We start from the raw sequence: 20,602 nt of genomic DNA, 5'->3' as shown, positions 1-20,602 counted from the left end.
AAAGATCCAGATCATGGCCTCACTGCATGTACAATAAAGTGATCTGATAATCAAGGCAAAAAATGTACACTGATTCCCCAAAGCCTCTTTAACAACTGTCTGTGTATTCATTAGTTAAACCATTCCACACTGCAGCATTTTGACCATCCAGTCCTATAAATTCCAACATTATAAACACATGTACTTTAAATTCAAAATGTGCTAATACTTTGAAAGCTCTCTTGAAAATGAAATAAAGAGCAACATGTCAAACTTCTTAGGCTGATTTTTATGCTTAATCTCCATTAGCTGCAAACCTTATTCTGATTTTGAGAATTTTATAACATACTCTTAATATATGAGCAAATCACATTTTACACCATGTGGAAAACCTCATCATTCTCCCATAAACCTATGTCTCAGTTGTCAATTAGTAGTCATGATATTGGGGTGGAGGACTTGTTACCTTATCCCAAGAAGCAGTGAAATTGTTCATGTCACTATCCTTTCCATCTGATGCCAGCTGAGGGTTGAGCTGTATCTCATCAAGTAATAGGAAGTTCTACAGAAAAAGGAGAAACACAGATTGCTAAACTGCAAGAACAAGTACAAACAAAAATAGTTGCTTTTCTGGAATTTATAATAAAAGATTTTATACAGCCTACATATCATTTTGTCAGCTGTATGCAAACTAGTTTTGTTTCATATCAGAACATACTAAATAATATATATTATATAGAATAATATATATTATATGGTATACAAAATATATAATATAGTATATATAGTATGCATAGTGTTTTATATACATATGTATGTGTATATAAACATATTTATATATAAGCACATATAAGAATATTTTATATACAAACACTGTTATTTAATTGCTCAGTCAAGTATGACTCTTTTGAGACCTGCATGGGATTTTCTGGGCAAGAATACTGGAATCGGTTGCCATTTCCTTCTCCGGGGGATCTTCCCAACCCAGGGATCAAACCTGCATCTCTTGCATCTCCTGCATTGGCAGGAGGATTCTTTACTACTGTGCAACCTGGGAAGCCATATAAACACAAGGTTATTTATCACTAGTACCAACCTGGGAAGCCCTATATAAACATACAGATATATATAAATATAAAAACAGTTCCTGGCCATGAACAAATAGTGACTTTCTCAACAAGTATACTGGTTCCTCCTTAAAGAGAAATTATGACTCCAAACTTCAACACATTTACAACCTGGATATTTTTATTGTTTACCTTTTTGAGTTACTAACAACAAACAGGGAGAATTGGCTAGGAAACAATTCCACACTTACTTACTGAATCCCACCGAGGAGCCAAGCACCACGTGACACTTGCTAGGAACACAGCGAGGAAGGCCATGCCCAGGCCTTCAGGCATCAAGGGGCACAGGACAGGCTGGGACAACAAGACCAATGGCAGAGATGCCAAACGAAAACCCTGGCAATGCCTGTGTTGCATCCTGACCTTTCCCCAGACACTTAAACACACTTTGCCTTTCTCCTAATGTTTTAAGTCACTATCACTGGTTTTCCATTACTTATCACTTAAGTCTGTTATTCTAAAAGTGAAGTGCTCTTAAATTTCTCTTAAAAATATTTTACAAGGCATCTTTCCACAATCACGGTCTCTCTTCTTGGACACTGCCCTCTCTTCTACAACAGGAATGACTGTAGCTCCCACTTCTTGCCATGTTCACATTTGCTTAGCAGTTATTCAGTGAAATGTAGCTGATTATAACCAGCTCCTGAGAACCACTACAAAGCTAGCATAATCTTATGCAGGAAAACTCCCTCCTGTCCTACAAATGCTAGACATAATACAACAAGAAAAGCTACTATGGCAGAGAAACTGAGCAAACAACTGAGACAACCCCAGTGCCATCGCCTCCTCCAAGAACCATGAAAATGTGGCAGAGACTGCAGGCTGTCCTCAAAGTCTGCTCTCATTCTTCCCAAACCTCAGATTTTAGCTGCAAGTGGCAGCCTGGAAGGAGGCCCTCACTCTCTAGGCTCCCAAACAGATAGGAGCAGCCACGTGACTAAATTCATGTTAGTGGAGAGTGACAATGTCCAGAACCTTCCTCTGCCCCACGGCCTGGGCTTTGGAGGCTGCCAGCTTTGTGAAGGCCATACACAGTGGAGTAACAAGAAAGAGTCTGGGACCTCCCTAGTGATGCTGTTGATAGGAATCTGCCTGCCAATGCAGTGACGCGAATTTGATCCCTGGTCCAGGAGATTCTACATGCCACAGAGCAACTAAGCCCATGTCCCATGGCTCCTGAGTCTGAGCCCAAAGCCCAAGTGCCACAACTACCACAGCCTGGGCACCTGGAGCCCGTGCTCCACAAGAGAAGTCACTGCAATGAGAAGCTTGCTTGCCACAGCTAGAGAAAATCTGTGCAGCAAGGAAGACCCAGCACAGATAAAATTAAATTTTTGTTAGAAAAAAGAAAGAGTATGAGTCCCTAACACCATGGAGGATGATTCCCACAGAAAAAGTCTGCTGAAATCCTAAACTATTACCTCAAAATATGACTTAAAAACAGGGTTGCTGCAGATGTAATCAATTAAGGTGAGCTCACACTGGAGGAGGGTAGGCCCCAAATCCAATAGTAGTGTCCTTATAAGAAGAGAAAACCAGGGACACACACACTGGTAGGAAATGCCCGCGTGAGGGTGGAGACAGAAGCTGGGGTGATGGCAGTCACAAGCCAAGGAAGACCAAGGTTTTCCTGCAACAACCTAAGCTAACAGAGGCGAGGAAGGATTCCCTCTTGCAGGATTCAGAGGGATGGTGACCCTGCTGACTCCTTGACTTCAGACTTCTAGGCTCCAGGACTGAGACACAATCAATTTCTGAGGTTTTAAGCACCTGTTTGTGGTACTTGGTAACAGCAGCCCCAGGAAACCCATACAGAGCCTTAAAGGACACTTGCATGAGAGGAAAATAAACTATCTGTGTAAGCAGCTTTAACATGGGTAATTCTAGGACTTATGGGCAAACTGAGTCCAAACCAACATAAGAGGAAACTGAAATAAGCATCTGAGCATGTGGGAGAAAGAAAACAACACATACTCAGTAACCTATTACCCTAAAAATCATAAACACACTTCAAGTCCTTGACACCCAGAATATCATGCCTCCGAACCATAAATGTGATTGAGATCTTCTACTGCAAAAGAACAACTGGTAAAAACTGAACATGAAAACCTGCTTCTGCACAGGAAAAGAAAGACATCATGATCCCTGCATCTCTCTCAAAGACCAGCTGGTGGGAGACGCCATCCACTTGTTCCCTCTTCCTCTCATGCAGGCTCACTGAGAGCCTAACGCCTGGGCATGGCTCCTCCTCCCCACCTCGAGCCCGAGTCCAGCAGGAGATAGGGTGGACGGACGGCGGTCTGAGGACTCCTCTGCAGACTCTCAACCACCACAGCCCGAGTTCTCTCTCCACACCACCTCTTCTGTAGTCAGCCAGGTACCAGCTCTCACCTGTTCTGATACAGCTCATCCCTCTCCCAATGCTTTTCTCTCAAAACAATATTATTTCAGAATTCCACCCACTATTAACCACTGAAAATACTAATACAATTTTTCTTTTGCTGACTCCTTCACCAGCCCTCCCCAACACCACCAAACCAATCCCAACACCACTATTTCCTGATCTCTTTACAGCACCTCTGAGTGTCCACCACACTTAACACACCCAGAGATCCGTCAGTACCTACGTACACACTCCCCAGGTGGCCTCTGCCTGCGTGCCCTAAGTACTAACCCCACCCCTCCTTCTGAGTCCATCTCAAAGGCTAGCCCTCCATGGAACAACTCAGGATGATCCAGGCTGACACTGCCCTCCCTACCTCTGAATCCCCAGAGAGATAGTAAGTCACATAGAGGAGAGACACTACATCATTCATGCACCTACAGTCACAACTCCAACTGAGACCAAGCTTTGCACAGAGTCAACCCATCATGGGTAAGGCAAGGAACAGACTATAGGGCTGGTTCAAATCAGTACAGACACTGACTGTATGACTGCTATAGCCTTACACAGTTTGAGCTAACATGGCAACAAGCAAAAGGCTACACATGTATGTTATACATTTTGTCTTGACAGAAATTCCAATTTTAGCTTAAATGTGTTACCAAGACAAAAAACAATGTTAAGTATGTGCACAGTAGAACTGAAATTTTCCACTTTCAAAAAAGAAGAAAGTAAAGAACAAGCACTATGTAAGGAATTGAATCTGTTGAGTGCTTGTTCACAAATAATAGGTCTGAGTAGGGAAAGAGTCACAGGCTTCCAGGGGTTAAATGACACTCCGTTTAGCACATGACCAATTCATGAAGGTGCAGAAGTGCTGGCTGGATTCTTCTCCAGGACTTAGGCTAATGAAAGAGCTGAAATTAAATTTCTCTTAGACCCAGAATAGGTTCTTCAGGAAAGTATCAACATCAGAACTGTAGCCAAAATGATTGAGTTTTCAGTGGCTGGAAATGGAAAACATGCTTTATGAGCAATATAACCTCAGAGACACATTTTACGGCATGTAAAATCACTGAAGACTTTCAGTGCTTTGAAGACAAGATATTTACCATCCTAGTGGAGTCATTCAATGCCAAGACCTTCAGACCCTTTTTCTTATTAAGAAAAAAATAGAGGGACTTCTGGGACCTATAAAATCATAATAAATCCTCACATTCTCTATATGAAAAAAGGAAATTGAAAAGCATGTATAAACAAGACACAAAACTATGAAGACATGTGTAGGTCTGCCTGTGGGTATGGACCACCACACCCCCTGCAAGGTAGGCAGGGGTGGTGGGTTTCCTTCCTAGGACTCCCAGATATGATCTGAGAAGAAGTCTTAGGAGATGACCATCCAGTCTACTGAATTCCAGGCTGCCGGGGACAGTGGGGCAGCAGCTCAACCCCACACTGTATTCTAAACTCCTCATGTCCACCACACTTCCAGCCCATCTGTGGTCAAACCTCACCCAGCTCTAACTACCTGTCAGTAAACTCAGCTGACCTTTTCTTCCACTCTTGCTTGCTGCCCTTTTCACCTTCTAATTGGACATTAACCCATCTAAGTGAGAGGCAGATTGAGGAAAAAAATGAATATCTAATCATTGTCTATTACCTGTTAGATAACAGTATAGGAACTAAATAACAGGATAGGAACTAAATAACAGGATAACAGGATAAGAACTAAAGAGCCTCTTGATGAAAGTGAAAGAGGAGAGTGAAAAGTTGGCCTAAAACTCAACATTCAGAAAACTAAGGTCATGGCATCTGGCCCCATCTCTTCATGGCAAATATTTGGGGAAACAATGGAAACAGTGACACACTTTATTTTGGGGGGGCTCCAAAAATCACTGCAGATGGTGACTGCAGCCATGAAATTAAAAGACACTTGCTCCTTGGAAGAAAAGCTATTACCAACCTAGACAGCATATTAGAAAGCAGAGACATTACTTTGCCAACAAACGTCCATCTAGTCAAAGCTATGGTTTTTCCAGGAGTCATGTATGGATGTGAGAGTAGGGCTATAAAAAAAGCTGAGTGCCGAAGAACTGATGCTTTTGAACTTTGGTGTTGGAGAAGACTCTTGAGAGTCCCTTGGACTGTAAGGAAATCCAACCAATCAATTCTAAAGGAAATCAGTCCTGAATATTCGTTCATTCGAAGGACTGATGCTGAAGCTGAAACTCCAATACTCTGGCCACCTGATGTGAAGAACTGACTCATTTGAAAAGACCCTGATGCTGGGAAAGACTGAAGGCAGGAAGAGAAGGAGACGACAGAGGATAAGATGGTTGGATGGCATCACCAACTCAATGAACAAGAGTGTGAGCAAGCTTTGGGAGTTGGTGATGGACAGAAAGCCTGGCATGCTGCAGTCCATGGGGTTGCAAAGAGTCAGACACAACTAAGCAACTGAACTGAACAGGATAGGAAGCTGAATCGGGCCAAGGACAATCAGTGAAGTGGGTCTTAACAGCAAATGTTTAGATATTTCTAAGCATCTCAGAATTCAAAACCAAGTTCATGCTCTCCTCCCCAAGTTTGGCTCTCCTCTAGTATTCACTATTTGAGTGAATTCAGGTGCCTTTATAACCCCAAAATGTGAAGCATCCTGAAATCCATCTTTTCCACCCTCAATACCCAACTCAAGACATGCCCTGAGTATCTCTCAAATCTGGCCAAGTCTCCCTATTTCACCCTAAACCTAACCACATCATCTCGTCCCTGGATGAGATGTCTGGCTCTAGATGAGTGATCACACCATTATGATTATCTGCGTCGTGAAGATCTTTTTTTATAGTTCTTCTGTGTATTCTTGCCACTTCTTCTTAATATCTTCTGCTTCTATTAGGTCCATACCATTTCTGTCCTTCATTGAGCCCATCTTTGCATGAAATATTCCCTTGGTATCTCTAATTTTCTTGAAGAGATCTCTGACCTTTCCTATTCTATTATTTTCCTCTATTTTTGTGTATTGATCACTAAGGAAGGCTTTCTTATCTCTCCTTGCTATTCTTTGAAATTTTGAGTTCAAATGGGTATATCTTTCCTTTTCTCCTTTGATTTTTGCTTTCTTCTTTTCACAGCATTTGTAAGACCTCCTCAGACAGCCACTTGGCTTTTTCGAAATTCTTTTTCTTGGGAACGGTCTTGATCCTTGTCTCCTGTACAATATCATGAACCTCTGTCCATAGTTCTGACACAATGTGCTCCACTGGAGAAAGGAGTGGCAAACCACTTCAGTATTCTTGCCTTGAGAACCCCATGAACAGTATGAAAAGGCAAAAAGGACACAGAAAGAAGAACTCCCCAGTCATTAGGTGCCCAATTTGCTACTGGAGATCAGCGGAGAAATAACTCCAAAAAGAATGAAGGGATAGAGCCAAAGCAAAAACAACAGCAATTGTGGATTTGACTGGTGATAAAAGCAAGGTCCGATGCTGTAAAGAGCAATATTGCATAGGAAGCTGGAATGTTAGGTCCATGAATCAAGGCAAATTGGAAGTGGTCAAACAGGAGATGGAAAGAGTGACCGTCGACATTCTAGGAATCAGCGAACTAAAATGGACTGGAATGGGTGAATTTAACTCAGATGACCATTATATCTAATATTGTGAGCAGGAATCCCTTAGAAGAAATGGAGTAGCCAGGAAGCAAGGGCTTCCCTGGTGGCTCAGAGGGTAAAGTGTCTGCCTACGATGTGGGAGACCTGGGTTAGATACCTGGGTTGGGAAGATCCTCTGGAGAAGGAAATGGAAACCCACTCCAATACTCTTGCCTGGAAAATCCCATGGACAGAGAAGCCTGGTAGGCTACAGTCCATGGGGTCGCAGAGTCGGACACGACTGAGAGACTTCACTTCACTTCACCAGGAAGCAGTTTCCCACGATAACACCTACTCTTCTCACCACTCTTATTCTCAGCCATTGGTCCCATCTTTACTGAAAATAGCTACTGCTGACAGATCTCTAAATTCCTAGACCAACTTCCTGCCAGACATGTTGTATACACAAGGGAAATTTTAGGTTTTCTGCCCAGATCACAAGTTCTTCCTTCATCAGAACACAAAGCAGCCTGACAAAATTTGTCAGCCCCAGAAAATTCAATGTTCTCCCCAGGTCATAATTCTAATAATACTGCACACGTCTACATGGAAGGAAATTTCAAGCCTTGGACAGTTCAATTGCATTTTGGTGGGAAAGGAATAAAAAACCCTACCCAAATATTTGAGCACAATTCCCTGAAAACCTTCTGCAGGACCCTTTCATGCCACAGTTCCTGGTGTATCACATAAGCTACCAAAGAATCAGAGTTATTAGTTTTTCCACTATAACTATACTTAATGGTTAGGCATTTGCAAGAGCCCAGACATGATGAAGCTGGAAGTTTTCTTCAGTTAAATATTTTCTGAGCATCTGCTATTTGACAGGACAATGATGAATGAGGCATTGTATCTGCCCTTTAGGTAAGTCTGGAGCTCAGGGAGGGAAAGAAATCCATTTACACCTGGCTTACTGAGGACAAAGTCATGTTCAAGAGCTCAAAGGAGATAGGGATTCAAGAGGGTGTGATGGTTACTTTTATGTTGATTTAGGTAAACCACAGTCCCCAGACACTTGTTCAAACATGTATTACAGTGAAAGTATTTTTCAATGAGATGGACACTTAAATAAGGAGACTCTCAGTAGAGCATGGAGCAGATTATCATCAATAATGTAGGTGGGTCTCATTCAATTAGTTAAAGGCCTTAAGAAAAACTAGACCAATATCAACAACAGTAAAACCACAGCCATACAACACACACAGGAAGCTTGCATCTTGGACAAATCACCGTGTCACTCATTACATCACTACAGTCCACAGATGTTCCTGAATGTCTTATTTCAAAACGTGAAAGCTATGAAAGAGAAATTTTGTAAACTGCATGGACCATCCCTTATCAGTGTTGCTAGAAGTCCCATAAGAAAGAATGATAAACTTGGGGAATCAGAAATGACCCAGTATGGCTGATCTGTTTTATGGGTAATAGTTTTTTACAGTATAGAAACCTCATCACACACACAAAAATCTCATCTGAGTCAGCACAGGAGATGCAGTCTGCTTCCTTCCTTCTCCTGCTTTTGGTCACTTTAATTGCCCTGCGGGCATCACTGCACATAGGGCCTGTGCCACTGCTATTGATATTACTGCCCCTAAATGAGCAGGGATCCTACGTGCTTTGTAATGCATTCCACCTAAGATGAGACAGGAGTATGTAAGACAGTTTGGAATGACTGACAGATTTGACACTGAGAGAGGCAAATCTCATCTAACTGGAACACAGTCACACCACAAAAAAGGAGGCAATTTACAAAGAATCCACCTGCAATGGAAAAAAGTTATCTGTCACCAAACCTCGATTCTTTGGATGCTGACAATGGCCTCTGACACCTTCTCAACAGCCATGGGGAAGTAGAGAGTGTTTGAGAACCGCAGAGCCTCGAACAGCGTCACCACCACAAACACTTGGCTGGCTGTGATACGGTTGTCAAGGAGATCATTGGTGATGAAGGTGACAAAAATCATGATTTTGCTGACAGCAAAAAATGATGCCAAATTCATTCCTCTAAGGTAGGAACTTTTCAGAATCTTGGAAATTTCCTTCCTAGAAAGGACAGTAGGAAATAGCATTTTTAAGAACCATTGACATCCAACGCATGAATTTGAGTGCCCTGTGTGAGTGGCCCCTTTTCAGGGAGTGGACACAGATCAAGGCAAACCCTCAGTCATTGCATGGAGACACTCAGAGTGCACACCTGGGACTCTGCTCCAAATCAGGGACTACACACTTCATCGCCACTTCACTTTTCCAACTAAATGAAGTCTTAATGTCACACTTTTAAAAACTGGGCTCAATTTGACAGGATTTGAACATACATTCAGCAAGCATTCACAACCACTTATCCTGTGCTGGGCTCCTCACTGATGAGAGAAAAAAATGCCCACCCCTACCAGGACCTCATAAACTTGGAGAGGAAAAGAATAATAAACCTCGGGACTTCCCTGATGGTCCTGTGGATAAGAACTGGCCTCCCAATGCAGCGGACATGGACTCAGTCTCTGGTCTTCAAGATTCCACATGCTGCAGAGCAACTAAGACTGTGCACCACAGCTACTGAGCCCAAGGTCGAGAGCCCGTGCATTACTGCAGCTACTGAAGCCTGTGCACCTAGAGCCTGTGCTCTGCAACAAGAGAAACCGCCAGTTAGAAGCCCAAGAACAGCAATGAAAAGTATCCCCCACCAGCCACAACTACAGAAATGTTGTGCACAGCAATGAAGACCCAGCACAACCAAAAATAAATGAGTAAAGAAATAAAAAAGATGTAGTGTGATGCGTGTGTACATTTTTAAAAAAGAACACAAAATTTGTGAGACATCAAGACATTAGACAGAGGCAGCCAGCACATCCCCACAGGAGCACAGAGCTGAGTCATGTAACTCAGAGCAGTAGAAACAGGACAAGTCACACACATGTGGACCTTGAGAAGATGAGCAGGAGTCAGTTAGGACTGGCAGAGACCAGAGAAGAAGGAAGATGAGAGTGTATTTCCAGTGGGAGGTGACAGGGTACTCCCAGAAAATTCTAAGTACCCTGTGCTAGAGTATAAACAATCATCAGATATTTAAATGAAACACTTTTTAAAAAATCTACAAACATAAAGCAAAGACAAAGAAATAGTATTTTCATGGCTCTGTTTGGAATGAGTAATACTGATCCATAACATTTGGCCCGATACAGGTACACTCAACCTATAATCTCCCCATTTATGCTACATTAACATATATTATAGCTTTAGTTTAAATATCATCTCAAACACTAATATCTTAGAATCATTGCTTATTTGGAATTTGCAGTATTAAGAAGTATTTGGAATTTCATTTCTGTATAAGTAAGAAGCATATGCATTTCAAAAAGATGGTAAATGGAAGAGCAGCTGAAAATGACATGTCTACTATTCCCCTTGACCCTCCTGCCACATATGGGGGGATGGAGAGGTAGTATTTAGATTTACCTTAATGTGAAAACTTGGTAAGACTTCTAAACCATTTAGTAAAAATAGGAAATAAAACAGTACTAACATACACTGTGATATATTATTAAAAACAAAACAAAACAAAACACCTTACCTTCTCAGTCTGGAAATAAGGTCTATAAATGACTTTTCCCAAGCATTCATTTTTATTGTTTTGATGCCACTTATAACTTCACTCATGGTACTGATCCTGTTATCTGTGAGAGCTGCAGTCTTACTCCTGAGGGGACAGACATGAGAGATGAGCCTTAGTGACCACAGCCCAAATTTCTGTGGCAGCACCAGTGGGCACAGGGAGGGACCAGGGATCAAATTATTTTCTATAGCTCTTTTGAGCTGACAACAAACACAGGCAAGTCCTATTCAAGGTACAAATTGAGAAAATCTTCAATTAGGAAGTCAACCATTCAGTCCAGTTCAAGAAGTAACTTGGAGAACTTGCCATATCAGCTAAGGAAGACCTGAAATGAGTCAGATACAACCCATCTTCCCAAGCAGGTTGTGCTTGGGCAGAGAAGGCAGAAAGGGATGTACCAGGAAGACAGAGTCTATGATGTAAAAAAATAGGAGTAAAATTCTGGGGAGCTGAAAAGATGGGGCTGTTAATTCCACTGGGAAAAGAGAGCAAGACAATCTTTAGAGATCTGGTAGCATTGGAACAGAGCCTTAAAAGATAAGGAACATCTCTCCACAGCACAGACAGGAAAGGAAATTTCAAATAGATAAAAATATCACATGTAAAGTCACACATAAAAAGAAAAAAACTCAAGGAAAAAAAATCTTCAAACAGCACAATACCTCCATCACCTGACAACCTGGACAATGACCCACCTCCAACCCTCTGGGATTTGCTTCAGGTCTATCTCATCACCATTAGGCCCTTCATCACCATCCACTGTTCTATCACATCTACTGCTGACACTGTGGGGTTTTGTAAAGACATAATTAAGGTCAGTCTTGCCCTTGGGGTGCCTATAACTTAATGGAAACATTGAAATAAAACAAAACATAAATACACTACCTGAAAGTGGCTCTGAAACAAGCTTAACAAAAATAAATGCTGCTAGAAATGGCCCTGTAAAATTATTACTCTTTTTAATAACGTTTAAATAACTTGGACATTGGTAAATTCTTCTTAAGGACTCTCCACTTATTCAGGCACAGTGTCAGGAGGAGCCAGTGGGTGCCATCACCTTTTCTGTTTAAAGATCAGCCTGCAGCTTAAGGCTGGAGCCTCCACTGGCTAAGCCTGAAGGGTCTGCAACCCATGCAAAGAAGAGACTAGAGAAGGCATTGGTTTTGTTTTAGAACAGAAGCATCGACTTCATTCACAGACTGTGGACGTTACCAAGCATGTATCACCTATTTTTTTAAACCAATGTTTCTCTTACCGGAGTGATGAAAACAACTTTCCAAAGCAGCTTTGCAAAAGCAGAAGAATAATGAGAACCGCCATCCCAGCAAGACACGACATTCCTATTTCCATCCAGAGCAGGGCGGTCACTGTGATAGCCTGCAGTGGCCCCACCCACAGATAGTGCAAGAACATCGTTACCTTAAAAGAGAAAGACAAAGCCTTCTTGGGACTGTGTACAATCAAAGTCAGTAAAGACACAGTGTAGAAACAATCTGCTCTGAAAGAACAGACGGGAACCTAAACAGTGATATCTCAGTGGATTTTAAACCTACTAAAGCAGAAACCCATGTCCATTCCAGATGACACTGTTCCTGGCAGCACAGGGCCAGCTTCAGGGACATCCAGGGAGAACCCGACCTGAAGGAAGATGTTGATTTTGTCTACACCACAAATGAGCTCAGGGCATCCCCAAACTCTCACTTCCCCCTATATTCAGCCCCCATCTCACTCTAGCACCCAAGAAAACTTTATATTATGATAAGTACCACACTCTCTAGTAATTATTTGTGTACTTACCTCCCTAATGGGCTGTGGTTTCTCCACAGCAAAAACTAAATCATATTCAACCCTGAAACTGAGTAGCAGCCTTACTTCATGCTTGATGAATGAATAACTGAAACAGAAGTGTCTGACCAACAGCTACAAGGCCCTGGAGACTGTGATCTATTCATAAAGTCAGTGGAAAAAAGAGTATGAGGGGACAGAAGAAAGTAGGCTTTGTCTGGCTGAGGGCCACCCATTTGGCATTATTCCTCACAGGCTCCCTATGCAGCAAGCATTGAACAGGGACCAGGGGAAAGAACAATCTGTGCCCACCAGGCCTTCATCAGCCAGAGGAGGAGGAAGACAGTTTAGCCAGCAACACTGACTCCACGTGCCAAGAAGGGCCATGCCAGGAGGACCTCTAGGGACACTCACTGAGCCGGGCAAGAACACTGCTGCCTGTCTATTACTAGAAAAACAAAACCCTCATCTACAACCCACATTATTACATCTAAGTTGCACACAGAGGAAATGAGAGTTGGATAAAGAGAACACTTGTCTTAAGTCCTCAGCAGAACCCTGGCCAACACCAAATGCCAGCACCTGGCATCCCAGTGAGCTGAACCCAGTGAGAAAGATGGGACATGGAAGAGGATCCCTCAGGGGCAGCTTACCTGGTCAAACCTGTTCACATCGTTGGACAGTAGGTTGACTACCTGGCCTGTGGTGGTCTTCCTCATGGCCGAGCTACTTAGGCGAAGGGCCTGAAATGAGAGAGGGAGACAGAGATCCGAATTCCTAAGGTGATACCAAGCCATCTTAGAACATAACACAATGGAGCATGCATTCCTGGGGTCTTTAGTGGTGTCAGCACGAACAGGATGATAACTGAAAGTGGGGCTCTAGGGACCCTTCTTCAGCCTCTAACTTAGTGTGGTGGCAGCCCCGCCAGCAAGGGTGGCAAAGGGAGGAGAGGGAGGTAGAAGCAAATCCCCCACCCAGTTTCTCATTGAACTTGGACCTGCCTGAAGTGTCAAGGGTGTAGATTTAGACTTAGGGGCCAACTAAAGTAATTTTGAGACAAATTAGATGAGAGTAGAGAGACTGCATTAAGGAAATAAAATAAGAGACTTGGACTATAAATCTGGAATCAATCATTAATTCTGTGGGTGATGTCATTTTAAACAGTTTTGGTTTAGCTTCTACATTCTAAAGAGTATGGAATCTACATTCTGAAGAGTATGAAAGGGAATCTTCATTCCCTTTCATTCTGAAATGAGTATAATGCTCAAAACACTATTCATGTGAGGAGCCTCTGTTCTTAATGCCAGTCTTCTGAATTTAAAAATCACAGCCTGTGTTTCACAGTCCCTTTATTTGGCAAACAAACAAACAAACAAAAACCTCTGAAAAGTGCCCTAGAAAGCTGAGGAACCTGAACAGACACCACAAGTTGCTTCAACAAATCATTAAGTGGACTCTGATCCAAACAAAATGTCATGGTTCATAAAAACTTCTCATTTAGTCCTTGAGTTAAACAGAAAACTCAGCAATCAAGTGTGAATGTAAAACAGTATAGCTGTGATGGAAAAGAGTATAGCAGTTCCTCAAAAAAGTAAACATACAATCAGCATCTAGTACAGCAAGACCACTTTTGCGGGTTTATTCAAAAGAACTGAACACACAAACTTGATCTTTTTGCACACCTGTGTGCAAATGTTCAAAATAGCCAAAAGGTGGAAATAACCCAAAAATCCACTGACAGATGAATGGATACAAACAATGTTGTATAGGTCTACAATGGAATATTATTCAGCCTTAAAAAGAAATTAAATTCTGGCACCAGCTTCAACATAGATGAACCTTGAAGACATTGTGCTACATGACATAAGCTAGACACAAAATGGCAAACATTGTGTGATTCCACTTATACACAGCACCTAGAGGAGTCAAATTCAGAGAGAGAAAAAGTAGCATGGTGATGGATGAGGGGAGGGAAGTTCTAGCTATGAACAGTGTTGATGGCTACAAAACAATGTGAAAGTACTTGATGTGAATAAACAGCAGTACTTAAAAAGAGTTAAGATAGTAAATGTTATATTGTGTATATTTTGCCACAATTTAAAAAATCAATGATCAAAAGCCAAAAGTGATTTTACCAAAGCTGTGGAAATGTGAATAAACGACAAGTCATTTTACATACGATTCCTCCTGAAAGATCATTCCAAGTTCAGCTGAAAAGAGCACTAAAATGCTGAATGGGCATTTTAGGAAGCTGCAGATGTGCAGCCTTAGAGAGCTCCTGGAGATGTGCCCCAGCCTTGAACCAATCGGTGCAGATAAATTACGACTATGAGCTTAGTAGCCATCCCGTTTCTAACACCCAATGCGGTTTCTTCCCAGGACCAGGGATTAGAAGTTGAATAAGAGCCACAAATGTTCAGAGCTGCTCTGTAGCACCAGATTTGCCCCTAGGAATCAGCCCACCCGAAACCTGCAAAAAAGAAGTGTCTTATTTCTGCATCTCAGCAGGATTCTGGATGCCACACTGGTCCTAGAGCTAAGTCACTTCAGTCATGTCTGATTCTTTGCAACCCTGTGGACTGTAACCCGCCAGGCTCCTCTGTCTGTGGGACTCCCCAGGCAAGAATACTGGAGTGAGCTGCTGCCGGGAGCCAGCACAGGAGATCCAACCCATGACAAGGTCATGTGGAAGAGACCTGATGGGAAAGCGGATCAGGACTCGAGGGACCCCCGGACTTGCTCGAGCATCTACCCCAAAACCAGAATCTGTCTGTCTTACTATTTTATGCCTTTCACCAACTCTTCTGGCATTAACAGGGGGCTATCCCCTGCCAGGAGCCAGCATGAGGAACTCCGCCCGTGGCAAAGGTCATGAGGAAGGAGGCTCGGCATATGCAAAGGCGGGATCGAGCCTCAGGAGACCCCCTGTTCCCGAGCATCTACCCCCAAAACCAGAGTCTGCCTACTTTACTGCTTTATGCTCTCACCTACGCCTCTGACTTTACGGGGGCTGCCCCCAACACCTCTCTCAAAGAAGGAGTTAACTTAGAGCTCTAAGTTAATAAAAATTCTTGGGCGTGACAAGAGTGTTTCAACTTACAAACTCCTCTGAAGTTTCTCCAGCCTGCCTGAGCAGGTTCATCCAGCCACATGTAATTGTTCACAGCCTCCCAACCATGAGAGGCACGGGATGCTTTAAACTTTCTAAATACAGATTCTTTTGAGAAGTTAGAAAATTATTAGTATAGTATAGTGGGTTGATTAGGAATTATATTGGTGAAGGGTTTTTCATTTGTTGGGCCAATATTTGCTGCTAAATCTCCATATTCCCTGCCCTTATAATGAATATAACTAGCATATAGGAGAAATAAGTATTAACCTTTGATATTAATCATGTTATACCTTAGGCTAAGTAAATTCCTTTCTTAATTGTAACCCACTGCACCTTCACCCTATAGAAATGCAACTTTATCTGGTGCCTTCAGAGGGTGGCACCTGGTTTAAGAAAAATCACCCCTGGAAGAATAAGTTTTCTGGTAACTGACCGTTATCAGAAGAAAGGGCCATAAAATGTCGGGCAGGCCTCATGGCCAGAAGATGATGTAAAACCACCTAAGACCTTTTGTATATATTTATATAAAGCACCTGATTTTGATAAAGGTAAGGACTGCTGACCCCCGCGTGACTTTGAAATTTCCATTTGTCTCTATGTGTAACAAATGGTATATAAGCAAACCTGAAAAATAAAGAAATCGGATCAGTTCCTGGAGAGACTAATTCTCCCATGTCGTTCTTTCTTGTTCTCCATTTTTCTGGCTGAATTCCCATCTGTAGCATGGATGCCTGCCAAGTCTGCTAATTATGCCTAGGCTTGTAAGATCTGACCGGGGAGGCCTTAGTGTCTCCTCTCCTTCGGGAGAACAGGAGGATGCCTGCGGCCTACATAGGTAGTGCAAACCTCTTGTCTCGAGGTTTTATTGGTATTCCACGTAAACCAAGTTATTCAGCCTCTTTTCTCCACTGATTTTTCCACTGAGCTATCCTTATTCTATCTCTCTTTATATCTTTAATTAATACTTAATTAAGCTATTCTTTCCTGATCGCCAACTCCGTCTCCCCTTCGAATGTCCTGCATCCACCGGGGCTGGACCCCAGCAATCCCTGACCACCTTTCTCTGGAAAAAGTTAACTTAGGGCTTTAGTTAATAAGTCTCCTGGGCATAATAGGAGTGTTTCAATTTAAACCCCTCTGATGGCTTTCTAACTTGCCTGACAGGTTTATCTAGACTTTTACAACTATGCATGTGATTGTTCACAGCCTGCCAACTGTGATAGGCACGGGAAGTTTAAAACATTCTAAAAATATAGAGCCTGTAGAAAGTGAAGTCACTCAGTCATGTCCGACTCTTTGGGAACCCGTGGACTGTAGCCCACCAGGCTCCTCTGTCCATGGGATTCTCCAGGCCAGAATAGTGGAGTGGGTTGCCATTTCCTTCTCCAGGGGATCTTCCCAACCCAGGGATTGAACCCAGGTCTCCTGCATTGCAGGCAGACTCTTTAACCTCTGAGCCACCAGGGAAGCCCCAGAGGAGTTAAAAATTATTAGAATAGTACTGGTGGAGGGTTTAATTGTTGAGCCAATGCTTGCTGCCGAGTTTTCATATCTTTTACTCATTGTGTATCTGGGAACGCATTGATTAATATAGTTGATACATAGAAAAAATAAGTAGTAGCCTTGGCATTAATAACATTAGACCTTGACTTAATACATTTTCTCTCTTTGTTGTAACCCAATGTACCCTTGAACTAGGAAGAATGTAACTTTATTTAGTACTTTCTGAGAGTGGTACCAGACTTTAGATAAAAAACACTTTTAGAGAAAATAAGTTTTCTGGTTGACTGACCTTTATCAGAAAAAAAGGGTCATAAAATGTTAACAGGCCTCCTGGCCAGAGGATGATGTAAATCACCTAAGACCTGTGTATACAGATAGGTATGCAGAAAGAAAGCCTGGTTCAAATAAGGGTCAGGGCTGCTGACCCTGCATGACTCTGCATCTTCCATTATTCTCTATGTACAACTAAGGGTATAAAAGCTCCTTTTGAAAATAAAGCTACGGGCCTTGCTCACCAAAGCTTCACCTCCCCGTGTCATTCTCTCTCTCTCTTTCTTTTCGCCAACACCGTTCATCCCGAGGGTATCCCTGGACTTTGCTGAGGCTGGACCCCAGCAAGCTGCCATTTCCTTCTCCAAGGGATCTTCCTGACCCAGAAATTGAACCCAGGTCTCCTTCATTGCAGGCATATTCTTTAACATCTGAGCTACCAGGGATGCCCTAGATGCAAGGCTAGGCACAAGGGAATTTGTCTTTCCCACATTTCTTGAATTTCAGATAAAGTCCATGGTTTAACCTCTAAAATTCCTGACTTCATACAGGGACAGTTCTTCCAGGCATAATCAAGCCAGCAAATGAACACCTTTGGGAGAAATTTATCTTCACACAAGCATATGTGCCACATCAGATCAGATTTCCCAAAGGTGATGTTCCAAAGTGTTAGTTGGAAAGAATAAAAACAGGTGCACTATGGCTCACCCGTACAGCGAAGAGTTAGCTTTGACTGAACCATCAGCTCACACCTAACTTAAGGCTTTCACAGTATAGTTCTGGTGAATTTCATGCATATTTATGGGAGCCAAGCATGATCTAGGAAGACAAAACATCATTTGTGGGGAAATCTAAATATTTATCTGCTAAATGGTGGACTGCAAAAGAGACTAGGGCTTCCCTGGTGGCTCAGTGGTTAAAAATCTACCTCTCCTGGAGGAGGAAATGGCAATGCACTCTTATATTCTTGCCTGGGAAAGTCCATGGACAGAGGAGCTTGGCGGGCTACAGCTCATGCGGTCACAGAGCACAACTTAGCGACTGAGCAAGCACACATGTACACAAGATGACGATGGAGGACAAGGAAGACCCCTGACTAGAGTGTACGGGCACCGCTGCCATTTCCGCATCACCCAAGAGGAAACCTGCTCACGTGCAATAGCCAAACACAGACCATGAGATGTCAGGGCAGTGGATTCACACAGCCCTGACATTAATAAGACTCTGCTCAAGGAAAGAAGAGAAGACACTTATATTTTGCAAAGAAAACCATTCCTAAGAAACAGAATCTCTAAATAAGTAGAAACCAGGTAAAAGAAGCAATAACTTTGATTTAAATTGCTTGGTTTAGTTTCCAATAAGGATTTTTTTAATAAAAATTATATATATTTAAGGTGCACAACATGATGTTTTGTTAAAAATACACATTGGGGAAATGATTTCTATAGTAAAACCAACTAACATATCATCATCTCATGAAGTTATCATTTTGTGTATGTGAGATGAGCTCACTCTCAGCAACTTACAATATACAATACAGTCAAGTAAGGATTTGAAAAAAAGCAAACAACCCAGAGCAACAAGATACACAAGAACAAGTTTATACAGAGTCTTTAGCTCCTGACATAGTGCATCTGTGACAATTTCTTCGTAAAGACACCTGAAATTCTTACTCTTTTTATATTACCTAAGACCAAAATAAACTATAAAATAATTCTATGGCATCTCTCAATAGAAAATCACTGAACACATCAAATCAGGTCTTATTAAACTGCTATAATGCATGCTAAAGACAAAAAGGAAATATTTAATTATGAAAATAATTTGAATGAACTGCCACAAATTCTCTCCAAATTTGCCAAGGACAATGGAAAATTTCAAGTTTTATCCCAAATATCCAACTATTTTCTTTAATACCTTAAAACAATCATAATTATATAATATAGTGAGTAAGTCTGTATATGGCCTAGATTCTATTTACATTTTTCTTTAGTTAACACAATGTTACTGAATATGAGTAAATGGGCAGATAAAAATGTAATCATTCCCTTTCTCAAACACATTTTGTTCTCCTAGATTTAATTTTATAAATTAAATTTCCTAGATTTAATCCAATCACTGAAGTTCACTTTCAAATACAACTTTGATATAAATGAAGGTTTTAATGAACAACAACAAAAAAAACATTTCCATCAATACTACTTTGGGCATGAAAACACTGAAAATCAATGTGATATTTTTGGTACGTATTTTTTAATTAGATTTTGTTACAAATTTAGTAGATATTGTGTAACAGCCTATGACTAAAAGTCATCAAAGGCAGCCTTGACCTGATCTCAATAGAAAAATTTTTATATATATTTGTAAAGTTTGCTTAAAGGACAACAAACTTGGCTTGATGCAAATAAGCTTCTCTGTTTCTGTTCAGTCACTCAGTCATGTCCAACTCTTTGCAGCCCTATGGACTGTAGCCTGCCAGGCTCCAGGGAATTCTCCCGGCAAGAATATTGGAGTGGGTTGCCCTTTCCTTCTCCACGGGATCTTTAAGACCCAGGGACTGAACCTGTGTCTCCTGCATTGGCAGGCAGATTCTTTAACACTGAACCATCATCTGGAAGCCCTAGCAAAGTATAAATGATCCCAGTTACAAAATTTTTAATTTACAGAGAACTTCCCCAAAATATTTCTGATGCTCCAGGGAGGAACACACCATGGTACCGAGTGACACTCACCTTGTGGTAGATCATATGGCACACGGCTACTCTCAGCCTCATCCCCACGCGCTGCATGTGGTAGAAGTACAAGTGGTGCAGAACGGCCCACACGAGCACGCAGCGCTCAGCCCTGCCGCGTAGCCGTAGGCTTCATGCAAAGCGGCAGAATCGCTGGGATCGTAGTTTTCAACATAACTAACCATTTTCCCCAAAAATATGGGTTGAACTACTCTGGTGCCTTCCTAAAAGAAGAAAAGTCTTAATTAGAAATGTCAGTTTTTCTTTACACAAGGTTTACTTTTAGCATTAGCATGCTAAAAATACATTTTGACAAAATGCTACATTCATGGCTAATTTAAAAGAAAAACTTGCAGATTCACTATTTCCTATAAGACAAGTAGACAACAGTTTTAACCTTAAGACAAAATTTTACATTCAAAGATAGTAAAGCCTTAGTATCATGCTTAGTG

The 20,602-nt window shown here is 41.8% G+C and overlaps 1 protein-coding gene across 1 annotated transcript; it reads right to left on the bottom strand.

The window, feature by feature from the left end:
• Positions 1 to 445: 445 nt before the first annotated feature.
• Positions 446 to 20,262, bottom strand: LOC108635302 (multidrug resistance-associated protein 4-like; the record flags this gene model as incomplete). The annotated part of the gene is made up of 7 exons (XM_018045510.1): positions 446 to 541; positions 1,302 to 1,400; positions 8,929 to 9,178; positions 10,704 to 10,829; positions 12,001 to 12,164; positions 13,184 to 13,273; positions 20,151 to 20,262. Coding segments are annotated over 7 exons (937 nt in total), but the record flags the coding sequence as incomplete, so codon positions are not given.
• Positions 20,263 to 20,602: the final 340 nt, after the last annotated feature.

This window comes from Capra hircus, unplaced genomic scaffold, assembly GCF_001704415.2.
Source record: "Capra hircus breed San Clemente unplaced genomic scaffold, ASM170441v1, whole genome shotgun sequence".
In the NCBI taxonomy this organism is placed as follows: domain Eukaryota; kingdom Metazoa; phylum Chordata; class Mammalia; order Artiodactyla; family Bovidae; genus Capra; species Capra hircus.
This window is presented reverse-complemented; position numbering and strand designations above follow the sequence as displayed.